Consider the following 13,392-nt stretch of genomic DNA (forward strand, 5'->3'; position numbering starts at 1 on the left):
GGTAACCCTGGAAAATAGAGGGTGCTGAGAAGGAGAAAGGAAACAAGTGAACGTTAGAAAGAAAATAAAAGACAGGCATGTGTGAAGAGGAAAAATAGAGCACAATAGAAAAGGAGGGAGCCGCTGAGAGTTGGAGGGATGTTTCAGGAAGAACTTATGCATGAGAATGTCAGCATGGAGGCATAATTTCTGAACCCTGCTTGATGTCCGCGCGGCAGACCTGCTGTGCCTAGACAGGCAACATGAATGTGCAGACACACAAACATAGACAAACACACACACACACACACACACACACACACACACACACACACACACACACAGGAAACTTCAGTGAGGAGTGTCCTGGTGCAGCTGGTGTACTGACTGGACTTTATGTCTCTATTTGGGAGTGTGTATCTTTGCATATTTGAGAGTGTGTGTAGTTCCTGTGGAGGAAAGACGGCTGCACTGCAGTGAAACACAGACCAGCGATCGAACTTAGTGGAGGAAGCAGGAGGAGGAACCAGTCCCCCCTCATTCAATTTACATTATACAGTACATAGCCTCAGATCTGGTCTTTGAGGAGGCCACCCCCAAAGCACATCGTTAAATGTGCGCGCGCGCGTGTGTGTGCGTGCGTGCGTGCGTGCGTGCGTGCGTGCGTGCGTGCGTGCGTGCGTGTGTGTGTGTGTGTGTGTTTACTGCGCTAATCAGAAGCCTGTTCCCCCCTTTTTCCATTTGTGGTGCCTCTGTTGCCATGGTTATCATTTCTGGGGCTTGGTCGGGGCCGCCTCAGCATCTTTCTCTCACTTAATAACGATAATGTATCAGCGTTTAAAGTGCAGCCACCACTCTTGTCATGTTATTTTCTCCATGTCCCTTGTTTTCCCCATTTGTCTTTGTGCGTCATCCAAGGTCTTTGTTAAAAGGATGCATTTCTGCACATCCCTGCAACAAAACAATAAAGACAGCGAGCAGTTTTGTCAGACCATCCGCTCGCACACAAACAAACCCACTCTTGCTGCTGCTCCCCTTGAGATGTTTTATTCATATCAGAAGGCAAAAATGATTCAATTTCTTCCCACTCGTACCAAAAAGTTTGTTCTGTTTTTTTTTATTTCAACAGATCTTTGATTTGTGATATTTCCTTTAGATGATGGAATAAGATCATCTAACTTGTATAACAGAATTGTTAAGTACAGTATAAATGTAAATACTTGTTTTTGGGATCAAGCCAGAAATGAAGAGAAGAACAGCTGATATGCAACTGTAAACTCATGAAGATGTTCCTGAAAAGCAGTGGTGGTAACTCAATAAATTTACATATGCACAATTTTTAGAGACTTTCGATTTATTCTACTCCATACTTCAACTCCTCCTCATTTTAGAGGGAAATACTTTTTATTTTGCTACAATTTGTTGATGGCTGTAGTCACTTTCTGTGTTCAGATTCAGATTTTACTTGTAAAATATGTTATTGTCACATTAAATTTGATATATTTTAACTGATTAAAATACCCAACAGTCTATATTGACTCCACCTCTACCAGCTGCAACATTAAAATGCTTCTTGTGCATTAATGCATCAGTAATAATTATCCAGTAATGTATTATAAGACTCTGAAAGGGGTGAGCACTTTTACTTGTCATACTTTATAAGGACGTTTTTGAATGCAAACCTTCACATCTAACAAAGTATATGTATACTGTGGCAATACAACTTTTAGTTAAAGTTCCCATGAAATGAAAAATACTTTTTTTCAGTTTAAATCCTTTGTCCCTACGTTAATTGATCATTTATCTCATTATATTCCAAATATGTAATGAAAAATCTGAATTTTTACATCAAAATCCATTTTTTCTCTTTCTAAAACTAAAAATATTGGATGACTCTTCATGTACTCAAGGGCGTTTGCAAAAGTTCATCCACTCAAATGAGACTTTGGGTGACAAGCTAACCAGTGGTCATATAAAACTGCACTTCACCACTTGTTGGTTGAATCTACCAGCTAACACAGAGCACGGAGAAAGATAGGAAGAGATGTGGTTTGGATATCAGTGGGAAAAACTTGGCAGAGGTTGAATTCATTCATCTCTCTATTGTCCTCCTGATGTAAGGGTGAGGGATGTGTGTGCACAGCCAACCGTAGACTGGATAAATAATGGACACAGCCACTGTGACGTCAGCTATTGGTTTGAGTTTGTCATTTCGCCCGTGACTATCTTGTTTTTTTGGAGCCAAAAGTGACTATATTTAGACAAGAGGCTGACCCCCCCCCCCTCTAAAAAGCATAGCTTTGGATCCTAATAAAATCTAGATGGGTGAGTTATAAAAAATTCACCCCCTGTACAATTGTCATGAATATTAAATTCACGTATAGAGACCCAAACTGTTTTTTGTCCCGCGCTGTAAACATGTTTATGTCTGTTGTAAAGTTGGACTTCTTAACATGGGAGTCTATGTGGCTATATCTCTTGTTTTGCCGTTTTTGGCACTTCCGTGTTGGCTTCATTTCTGAGCCTTGAAGGTTGCCGCTTGGAGCAAACAGTCTGCTCAGCAGTGGACTCCACTGTCATTCCATAGCGCAAAACACTAAGTCTGCCCAGTTTTTAAGCAGGATTTATACTTCTGCATCCGATTAACACTGTACCTACGGCGTAGGCTCTGCATCAACATAGGGCATATGCCGTGGCCTGACGTGCACCTCCCCAGAAATGTAACTACAGGTTGCGGCGACGGAGACCTCTTGTCTATTTGTGTAAGCTGAAACCATTTCCCTCAGTGGAAAGGAAGCTTTTATTTACTTTAATTTCACAGATAAGAAACAATAAATTGTGAAGACAATAAAGCCTCCACAAAAATTAAGTGTTGTGTGTGATTTATCCTGGCTTTGTATGAGCAGAGGAAATCTCCGCTAGTCGCTGAGTTAATTTATACAGTTTTTAAATGCTTTAGGCTTGTGCTAATAACATTAGCATGTTGTATTTGTTTGGAAAAAACATGTTTAGTATAAGACAGTTGTTTTGTCGGTGAACCTTGTGAGTTGTAATGGAGCCAAATTTTGTAACATTACCTTTGTTAAATGTTGCTGTTGTCTCTGGTTTTATATGAGTAGAGGAAAAGTCCACTAGCCACTAGGCTAACTTATACAATGTAAAATGCCATAGGCTTGTGCTAAAAATATTAACATGCCGTATTTGTGGGGAAAATGTGTCCAGCAAGAGAGAACGTCTTTGTCTGTGAATGCTGCGAGTTATAGTGAAGCTGATTTGTGTACTTGTGTTTGATATTGTCTCTATTAAGCCATGTTTAATTTGTGTTTAATGTGTGTTTTGGGTGAATTTTGAATCAACTTAAGTTTACAGCACTTGACAGAAACCCCACTGCCAACTAGTGTTTTGGAGATGTAACTACAGAGCGACACAAACATACCACCGCACAAGTATAAATGCTCACAACAGCGTAGGCTACGGCGTAGAGCTTATGCACAAGTGTAAATCCCGCTTCAGCCATCTAGTCGAATGTGAGGGATTTGATTTAAATCCCTCTAAAGATGCTCTAACTTCTGTTTAACAGGGACTTTAAGTAAAGAAGGAGTACTAAGCACTATGTAATTTGATAGTAATTGTGGCAAAAATGGAGACAGTAATAACCTTTACCTCTTTTTTCTCTTTACCCAATTACACAGTTATTTCCAGGAGACTTTCGAGGAAGTTATTAGATAATTATGGACCAGTGAAAGCATTACCACTGAGTCAGTTTAAAAGTCTTCTCCTGCACTGCCCTTATCCATTAAACCACGTCCATCATGCTGCAGATTAAAACCAACTCTCTCTGAGAATAACAAAAACAATTTGACCCGAGCCTGCTGCAGTCCAGTCGTTTGTGTTGTCTCACCTGTCATTTCTTAACACAGTGATCAACTAATAGCGGCAAGCCTCTGTCAGACAGCTCATCTGTCATGATTTATGACCTACACACACGTCTGCACAAACACACCCAAACACATAATCAGCTGACATGCAGGCAGCGGGAGTGGAGTGGCGACGACAGGAGAGGATGCACTCGATCAGTCCTGGTAGCTCTTGACTGGCAGGCTGACGGGTCTGATTTGGGCAAATCGAAGACAAAGGGACCTTTATCATTAGAGAGCCCATTGCAGGCACCTCTGAATGAAAGTGAGAGAGAATAAGAAAGAAAGGGGGAGAACGAGGAATGATGTTTGCAATTGTGTTCTATTACAGTGAAAATGCCATTACCGCCCACCCCGTGTCTGTGTGCAGCTCTGTGCCAGCCGCATAAAGGCTCTCCGACTGTGTTTAATAATTCGAGAGCACCTCTAAAGTGAAGACAGATGGGCCGACGGTGATGATCACGTAGATGCCACTGTGAACCAGCAGAAAGAAAATAAGAAAACCTGAGCTCGGAGTTGCAAGATGTTGAAAGTGGAGCTTCCAAGAGGAGGCGGAGGGTGTGTCCTTTCACTCCGTGCCCTTCTCAACACTCATAGAGACAGACAAAGACACAGGACGAGGTCAATAAAAGATTGCCTGTTAACATTTAACAAAGTCCCATCACACTGGCTCAGATTTTACTGTCCAATGAGTTTTACTGAGCATACTTTTCTCGCTTTGTATTGACATTCAGCCTCAGTATTTCATCTCCTCTTTATCACCCGACATCTTGGTGAGCCTTGTTTAAAGAGAGGGTGACAAAAAGCAATATGAAACACGAATAGATATCCAAACAAAAGGCAGCCTCTTGAGGGTTAAGATGGTGATAGCGTTTCCATTTAAATGTAGATTTGATATGTCAATGGCATTGGAGGCCTTGCTAGTTTACATTCATTACCAGGGAGAAAGAGAGCAATGTTTTTTTTTTGTTTTTCACCTGGCCTCCTTCACATTGTAATTTAGGCTTTTCATGCGGGGGATCTGCAATTGATTTCATTTGATTTAGTTGTGCAAATTGCAGCAGCAGCCGGGGAAACAAAGATAAACATTTGTCCAGATAAAGTGGACGGAAAGAGTGAAAAGGGAGGAGAGAGAATGTGATTGTAAAGCTTGGTTGGCTTCATTTGTGGCACTGTCTTGCTATTGGCAACATAAGTAGCTTAATGTTACCCAAATGGTGCTTATCCAGGTGGAACCTGGCAAGAAACCGGCAAGCAGATTAAACATTATTGATGCCTCTTAGCTGAAGAATAAATTTGCCTGTTTTTGTTTCGAGCAAGCTCTCGGCAAGGTGGTTTAGAAATTGGAGTTTGATTGTCTTCCGGGACCGCGCGTTACTCAGTGTGTGTCTATGTGTGTGTGTGTTTGGAGGGGAGGGGCACATGTGTGAGTGTGTGGTAAACAAAGATGAGTGCCACATCCTCCAGGGGGATAAAGCAAAGAGAGTGACAGCAGGGAGTGGAAACTGATAGCCTCTTATGAAAGATGTGTTCTTTGAGTGAGTTTGTGTGTGTGTGTCACTGTGTCAGTCTGAATCACAAAAGTGCATCTCTACTTTTTCCATCACATCCTCTCGACTCCTTTTCCACATCGCATCACTCCAATTTCCCCGTTACACATGACTCCAGCTTTTTCTTTTTTTTCTTTTTTTTTTGTTTATGTATTTTCCCTCGCTTGACTCCTTTCACCGCTCACAGTCCCACACTGTGTTATTCTGGAGTCAATTGTGCTTGTTCATCTTTTGTGTAGTGTCTGTGTTTCCCTCTGTCACTGTGAGAGAAAAGTACATTGTTGCTACGATTAAGTAAAAACAAATTCAAAAGTGAATCAATTTTCCTCTACACCTACTCCTATTGCAGAGTCTGTGGACCACAAACTGTATTGAGAGTGCCCGTTTGTTGTCAACAGTGTTGTGTAACTCACAAAATTGTCATTTTAACCCGCAGCCACTTAAGAATGTGAAGTGCTTTTGGTAATAAAATGGAGAATTTGAATCCCTCCAGATTTGAAAAAAATGCACCTGCTCTGACAAAAGTGATAAAATGCCACATTATTTGTTTTTATATCAGATTCCTGGAACATATTAGATTTTGAAGCTTTTATTGGTGATTTTTCATGGTAGAAAACGGCACTACACTCTGTTACAGTCATTCATGGAGCTGCAGTGACGGTGCAGGGATGACGACAGTTCATATGCAGAAGACCCGAAACTCTGACTAATCAGACCAGACTGGGCTTTTTCAGGAGGGGTACTTAAAGAGACAGGCGCTAAAATGGAGCGTGTCATGGCAATGTCTGTCGTAAAACAAATACTGATTACTTACAAAGGATAGCAGATAACGTCAGTTGTTAACAGATTCTCTGGGATGAACATAAGCAATAGCTCAGCATATTGGGAAATACAGTTCATCTATTTCTTGCCAAGAGTTAGATAAGAAGATTGATACCATTCTTATGTTTATGTGATAAATATGAATGCACAGCCAGCAGCCTGTTAGCCTAGCTAAGCCTAAAGGTGCTTTCACACCTGCCCTGTTCAGTTCGTTTGGGCAGGTGTGAACACAGCAATCACACTTAGGTGCGCATCAAAGCAACCGAACTGAGACCTTCTTGAAGAGGTGGTCTCAGTCCGGTTACAAACGAACTCTGGTGCGATTCGTTTGTGGGGAGAACATCTTCCGCCCTGGATCTGAACCAAATGGAGTCACATGACACATTGTTTGGGTTAAACATGAGCATGTTACAGTCCTGGAGGATTAATAATGTGCACCTCCTCCTGTACTGCCTTAATATGCACATTCAGCACATGCAATGCATCAAAACATTGTTTTCTAGTTGGAGCCGCGCCTCGTTTTCAAACTGTATGGTTTGATTAAAATGAACAATGACAGCAATATAGTCCACGATGAGCTGCGCTAAAATCAACCTGCGTAGTTGTCCCTCCATTGTGACATTAGAAAGAGTCACATTTATCTTGCAAGTGTACTCTTCTTCAACGTTTTGTTTACTTCCTGGATTTTTCCTACATGGAAATTCTGACCAAACAAGAGCAGCGTTCTCACTCAGCCATTTGATCTGGTCTGCTTGTAAATGCTGCCGTGAGAAAACAGACCAACTCTAGGCAATTATGCAACTTTGTTACAAATTAGTCCCTGATTCAGACCAAAGTAAGACAACTCTAGGTCTGAAAGCAGCCTAAAGAATGAAAAAAGGTGGAAACAGCTTGCCTTGTTCTGTCAAATTGTAACAAAATAAAGATATAAAATAGCGATTAGTGAGCTTGTTGGCAAAGCCAGGATTTTCTGAATATAACCCCATATATAGTGGACAGATATGGGAATGATATTAATTTTCTCATTAGCTCTCCACTAAAATGTTGAACTATTCCTTTAAAGGGGACCTACTATTCTCATTTTCAGGTTTAATGGTCAAAAAACACATTATTTTCCTCATACTGTCTGTGCTGGAGCACTTGTATTTACGCTTTGTCTGAAATGTTCCATTGTGCCTCTGTAAGCCCCCCTCCCGAAAAAGCATAGATAGATTACTGAATGGGCCTACCAGGCTCAGTTGTAGGGGCCCAAAGTGTTTGGGGCCAACCTGGCCTTCACCTGCAAAATGTCACTCAAAGTAATGTGTACTGACCAGGAAGAGATTAAATTAATTAAAAAGAGACACAAAGAGGCTGGAAAGAGATGCAAAGGAACTGTAAATAGACAAATAACCACTTAAACAGGCAAAATGATCACAAAGTGACACAGACCAACCACAAGGAGTCAAGAATTGTCACAAAGTGACACAAAACGACCAAAAAAGACACAAAAAAACTACAAGGAGCCCCAAAATGACTACAAATATGCATAAAAACTACAAAGACATGCAAAACCAACACAAAGTCTGTGTGTCTTTTTACTGTGTGGGTAAGGTGGTGGGGCCTATGCCTATGCGAAAAGCCCAGTCTGCTCTGATTGGTCAGTTTTTCCTGGTTTTCCTGTCAGAATATCTGCACCGTTATTGCAGCCGGGGGAATGACTGTACTGGAGTATATAGCGGCACTAATAACATAAACTAAAATCTTCACAAGACGTGTCACAGCAGGAATCTCATCTGAAATCTGGGAGAAATTAACAACATCGGCAACCATGATTACATGTCTCCCTGAGGCTAGCATGTAGCTACATGTAGCAGTGTATGTAACGTAAATCCTTGCAGTAGCGTGCCTGGAGTCTGAGGTTTTTGCTCACAGGGATTTACATATATTTACCTCATTACTGGAAACTTTGGCCACCTTTAATATGAACGTCTGACATTGTAACATTATATATATGTCAGAAAATAATAAAAAGCATAAAAGGTCCCCTCTAAGATGATTTTCCCTTACACACACAAGTAAAAAAAATCGGATAAGACATGTCATTGTTTGTGACCCACACTGCTGTACTTGTTTAATCCTCACCGCCCCTCCAGTCTCATCTTATCCCTCTCCCTTTGAAAGCCTCATGCATTTTGTTTCACAGGTCACCTCGCACGATGGGCAGAACTCCTCTGGAGTGCGAAACGAGAGGCCATTTCAGAGCACAAATCCTGTTTGATGCTGCCATGCAGAGCACCATAGATCAGCTAGTGAGGGAGTCGGACAAGTAGCGCTTGTCTGAGACGATGTCACTGGGAGAAGGGGAGAAGTGGGTATTTATGTGTGTTCATGCGTCTGTGGGGAGGAGAAAATGCGATGGGAGGGCTGATGTTAAGCTATCAGGGTAGAGGCACTCAGCCTCTTAGCTTGAGCAACTGCAACAGCATAACGGCTGCGGGAATGAGCAATGACAGCAATCCACACGTCTGCTATTTGTGTGTGCTCAATGTCACATTAACCATCCAGTAAGGAATGAAAAATGGGGGTTTCAAAAATGTGTGTGTGCGTGTAGGTGAGTGGTTATGTGTGTGTGGAGGGTGTGCACTCGGTGCTCCCTGAATAGCAAAAGACAGATGAGATTTCTCTTGTGAGAGCATTCCAGTGCGCGCGCACACACACACACACACACACACACACACACACACACACACACATACACACACACCTTGTACAATACATCCACTATTAGCAAAATTGGCTATCAGAGATGAGGCAGCTGATGGAAAGTTGATCTGAATTGTGGACTGTATTTCCTCAGCCTGGCTCAGGGAAAAATCTAATCCTGAAAATAAAACAAAAACACTGTTTAACTTTCTACTTTAATCTATAGGCTGAAGATAAAACAAAAATAAGATTTTCAGATGGAAAAAGCCAAGAAGTGAAATGCTCGTCTGAAAGCTGGCAGGTGGTCGTACTGCGGGGGTGGAAGAGGAGAAAGAGAGTGACAGGAGATGGGGAGAAAAATGACAGAGCAGACAGAAGGACAGAGAGGTTGAGTGACTCGCGCAGCGGTGCGCCTGTGACCGCTGGAAAAACATTGTTCCACCGATCTGCCATTTAATTACAGACAGGAGGGGCCGCCCCGTAGCGTGTAGCACTTTAACATGCATCCAATCAAATGGGAGTGAAGCGGGACACACACATAAAGTGTGCAGTGGAAACCAACACTAATGAAAAGAAATCAATAGGCTCATTTTCTCCATCGTTCAACCGTTCGGCCCACCTAGGGAGTGCTTCTTTCTGTTCTTCAATCTTTCATTTTTGCTCTCTCGTCTCTTCATCTTATCTTACTTCACTCGCAACCACAAATGTCAACCTCATGGTTGCATAAGAGGAAGAGTCAGGGGATCATCACAGTCATTAGGATGCATCCTTTGAGGACTATGAAGGTCTGTACTGAATTCATGGCAATCTATCTAATACTTGACTGTCAGAGTTGGACTTACCAACAGATAGTTGCTATCCCTAGAGCCATGCTGCCAGTGTGGCTAAAAAGTGGCTAACTGATTATAAATGAATGCACTGATGCCGGGCTTTGGGGCGAATTAGATTCAACATAGCGGCATGTTTTTTCCAGCATTCTCAGTAGTGAGAAAAAAGGGAATTGTGACTGATAAGGGAGCTGGAAAAGAATGAGATTAGGCTTAAGGCTTTACAGGTAAACCTCATTCACACACGCTGCACACTGGATAAACAGAAGCAGATAGAGCTCAGAGATGATAACCTGTATTACTGTTTTGAAAGAGCAGAATTCACATCTAGCTTTGCGATGTAAATGAGCCACCTCTGTCTTTTCAGGCAAGGTGACACAGGATTAGAGCGTAATGATAACGTATGATGTGACTCCACCAGTGTAAAATGAGTTGGGAGAAAAGACAACAAAGGAAAAATGCAGCAGAGTATTGCAGAATTCTGCTGAACAAAAACCAGAGCTCGTCTAAATGCACCGCACTCTGAATTTCTTTTAATGATACCCCTTCTCTCTGTCATCATGTTGTTTTGAGCAATATAATATTTGTATGTCTGTGGTGGTGGTGCTTTAAGCTGCAAAGAGCTGGTGGATATTGATCCCATAATGCACATCCAGGTTTGATATATGGCTTATGAAAGGACTTTTGATATCTTCCCTCCACAGTCCAGCCCTGCCTCCCACTGTTCAGGTAGCTCGGTAATGGTTTGCTGGATCAATGGCCGATAATCAGAGAGCTACAATGAGCCTCTGCTCTTTCCCTTTTACTCCAGAAGCATCTGATGGAACAAAAGAACCTGAAAGGAGAGCATGTTTTCTCCTACAAGAAGCAATTAACTAACGTCTTTTCAGCGTAATGAGAAAAAACGCTCTGTGGCTTAATTTACAAGACGGCATTGATTCTCCTCTCCTCTCCTCTCCTCTTCTCTCCTCTTCTCTCCTCTCTTCAGGCATAACCAACGCCGACACTGTGGTGAATATGCGGAAGGTGACCCATCAGACCATTAGCGAGGAGCTGTCCAAAACCGTTCTCCTCCCCTGCCTCTTCACCCTCCGCCCCAGTGCCAGCTCATCTCATGAGCCCCCCAGGATCAAGTGGACCAAGGTTTGGGGCCAGAGAGGCTCTGATGGCCTGCAGAAGGAACAGTCGGTCCTGGTGGCCAAAGACAACGTGGTCAAGGTACCATAGAGGCTTAGGGAGGGCGCCGTGACGCCTTATTGGAAAACACAAATGGCTCAGTGGTGTTTTTTCCCCTCTCTCATTATCACCCCTTGCCTCTTTCTCTCTGCCCTCAGGTGAAGAAGGCTTTCCAGGGTCGTGTCATGCTGCCTGGTTACAGTGAGAACCGCTACAACGCCAGTCTTGCTCTGTCAGGGCTACGGTCCAGCGACTCTGGTCTGTACCGCTGTGAGGTCGTGGTGGGCATCAGTGACGAGCAGGACACAGTTCCCCTGGAGGTCACAGGTAAATTAAATGACATTTTTCTGATTAAAGGCCTTTACACAGCAGGGGCTTTTTAAAATTTATATATTCATTTTGTGGAATTCACATGCCAATATATATTTTCAATCTGCTGTCTTGTTATGAGTACTTTCACTTGGAATGCAAATATTATGCTGTGTAAAAGCATCGTAGTTTTTTCAGATAGTTTGATTTTTCTGAGCATTTGAAATGCGCAGAAAGGTATCAATCATTCTCGTTGTGCAGAACAGACATCACATCACAGCTCCTTTCTTTCTTACCTTTCAACTCAAACATAAGTCAAATTCCCTCAGAACATTTTACCAAAAGGAAACTCAATAAAATAGCTTAAAGTATCTTAAGTGATACAACAGGTTAGCTCAGACAGACTGATGCTCTGTTTCAATAGGATCCCTGTAGTTGGTCCTCTGCCTCCTCAGCAGTAGCATCCCTAGAAGGACCTCAAACTGTCCAACTGAGCATATGTCTGAAACCAGCCATAGTAGAGTATGAATCTATTTGAACCTTTTATTCAACAAGTGTTGCAACTGTTGCAAATTTGCATTACTGCTGGTCACTGTTGCGAAATATTTGCAGGTAAATTTTGGCATTTTGTTTTGTTTTTTTGTCATGCCCTCAATAGTCAGGGACTGAAACGTTTGCTGCTGTTTTTATTCACTTTTTATTATTTTTTGCACTTTAAGCACCCTTCTTTTTGTGAAAGGATGTCCTAAATAACGACATTTTTTTGCATTGATCTCAGCCTGTGAACCTTTTTTGTGGCTGTCCAGTCCAGCTGTATTGGTGTGCGGGTATCTCCTCTGCTGTCCTTTCTTGGTTGTCCTTTGTACCGACGCTCCAAGGATAAACTTTTTTGTTGCCCTAATTATGTGCAGTTTCACAGCAGCCCTACGATCTTAGGGCAGCCATTTTGAATCGAGGTCACATAGTGGGTGGGAAATCTCATGCCAGAGCCAACCTAGCTTTATGCTAGTCACATCAAACAAACATCAGGAGGTTCTGACTAGTATAATAAAAATGTATTCATCTCAAGGACCTGGAGATTTGGTTCACATTTTGGTTCACAATTTGAGGAAGCATGCTACTGAAATCAGGTATCTAGCTCAGGTACCTAACGACTATTAGCTAGTACACTTGCTAACTTCCCAGGAGGAGGAATTATTACGCAATTTCTAGTTAGATAAGTGACAGTGACAGGCTACTCAGCCTGTCGCCAGTTCATAAAGCTTCACATTTGCGGTGCTACATGTCGCTTGCAGTTGGTATCAAATCACAAATTCATTGCAGAAGCTAAAACTTTACTGAAATGGATGAGGTGCATTGTAAATAACCCAAAAGGGCATGACCAGTTACTGCAAAAGATATTGTTCTTTCTGAAATTTTAGGTGTATGCAAGAGGTTTAAAAAATCTGCCTGTTAATGGAGAAATTTTAAATATTCCTCGGCAAGGCAGCTATTGCTAGTCAAGCCTTTCAGCATATGAGCTGAGGTACAATGACGGTAACGCACTTTCTGTCATTACTTAGCAAGTGAGCGTGGTTTGTTTTACTGTAGCTGTATATTGTAGTGTGTTAACACCGGACAGCACACCGCAGAAGCGTTATTACAACAGAGAGAAAAAGAGCGAGCATGCAAGAATCTTCTACTATCCTCATAAACCTGATTACTTCTGTGAATCACTAACACTGCCATCAACTGATGAGCTGTGATATACAAAGCAATTAACATCACTTATGTCACTCTAGGCATTATGCGTGTTTTCACTAACATAAATTATTGTCTGAGCAAAGCAACACTCCACTCTTTGGTTTTGTACAGCTCTCGCTTTGCTCTCAAGCTCTGCCACTATGAATAATAATGACCCTGTTTTCCATGTCAGGCTAATACAGCCATTTACACCCAGGGTTGTTTACTGTCCGCGCAGAATGTATGATGATGTGGAAGAAAAAGGGTGAGGGAACTGGAACACATTAAACATCATTGACCTGGGCCACTCAGGTGCTGTTCATGCACTGAAAGCCTAATGAAACCAATAAGGTAGGAACCCAGCAGTGTACGCTATTGTCAAATAGTGTGACTGCGGGCACTTTG

At 42.2% G+C, this 13,392-nt stretch overlaps 1 protein-coding gene and 1 long non-coding RNA gene across 3 annotated transcripts in view; one reads left to right on the forward strand and one right to left on the reverse strand.

Moving 5' to 3' along the window:
• Positions 1-13,392, forward strand: part of ncanb (neurocan b) — a 268,070-nt gene that overhangs the window by 112,614 nt on the left and 142,064 nt on the right. For both annotated transcript variants that reach the window (XM_049588829.1, XM_049588830.1), the window contains 2 exons: positions 10,769-10,998; positions 11,115-11,283. In XM_049588829.1, the coding sequence (XP_049444786.1) occupies positions 10,769-10,998; positions 11,115-11,283 (399 nt within the window). The remainder of the gene's footprint in view (positions 1-10,768; positions 10,999-11,114; positions 11,284-13,392) is intronic.
• The window catches only part of LOC125896356 (uncharacterized), a 179,240-nt gene that overhangs the window by 23,653 nt on the left and 142,195 nt on the right, over positions 1-13,392 (reverse strand). The window lies entirely within an intron of this gene.

Source organism: Epinephelus fuscoguttatus, linkage group LG10 (assembly GCF_011397635.1).
Source record: "Epinephelus fuscoguttatus linkage group LG10, E.fuscoguttatus.final_Chr_v1".
Lineage (NCBI taxonomy): Eukaryota > Metazoa > Chordata > Actinopteri > Perciformes > Serranidae > Epinephelus > Epinephelus fuscoguttatus.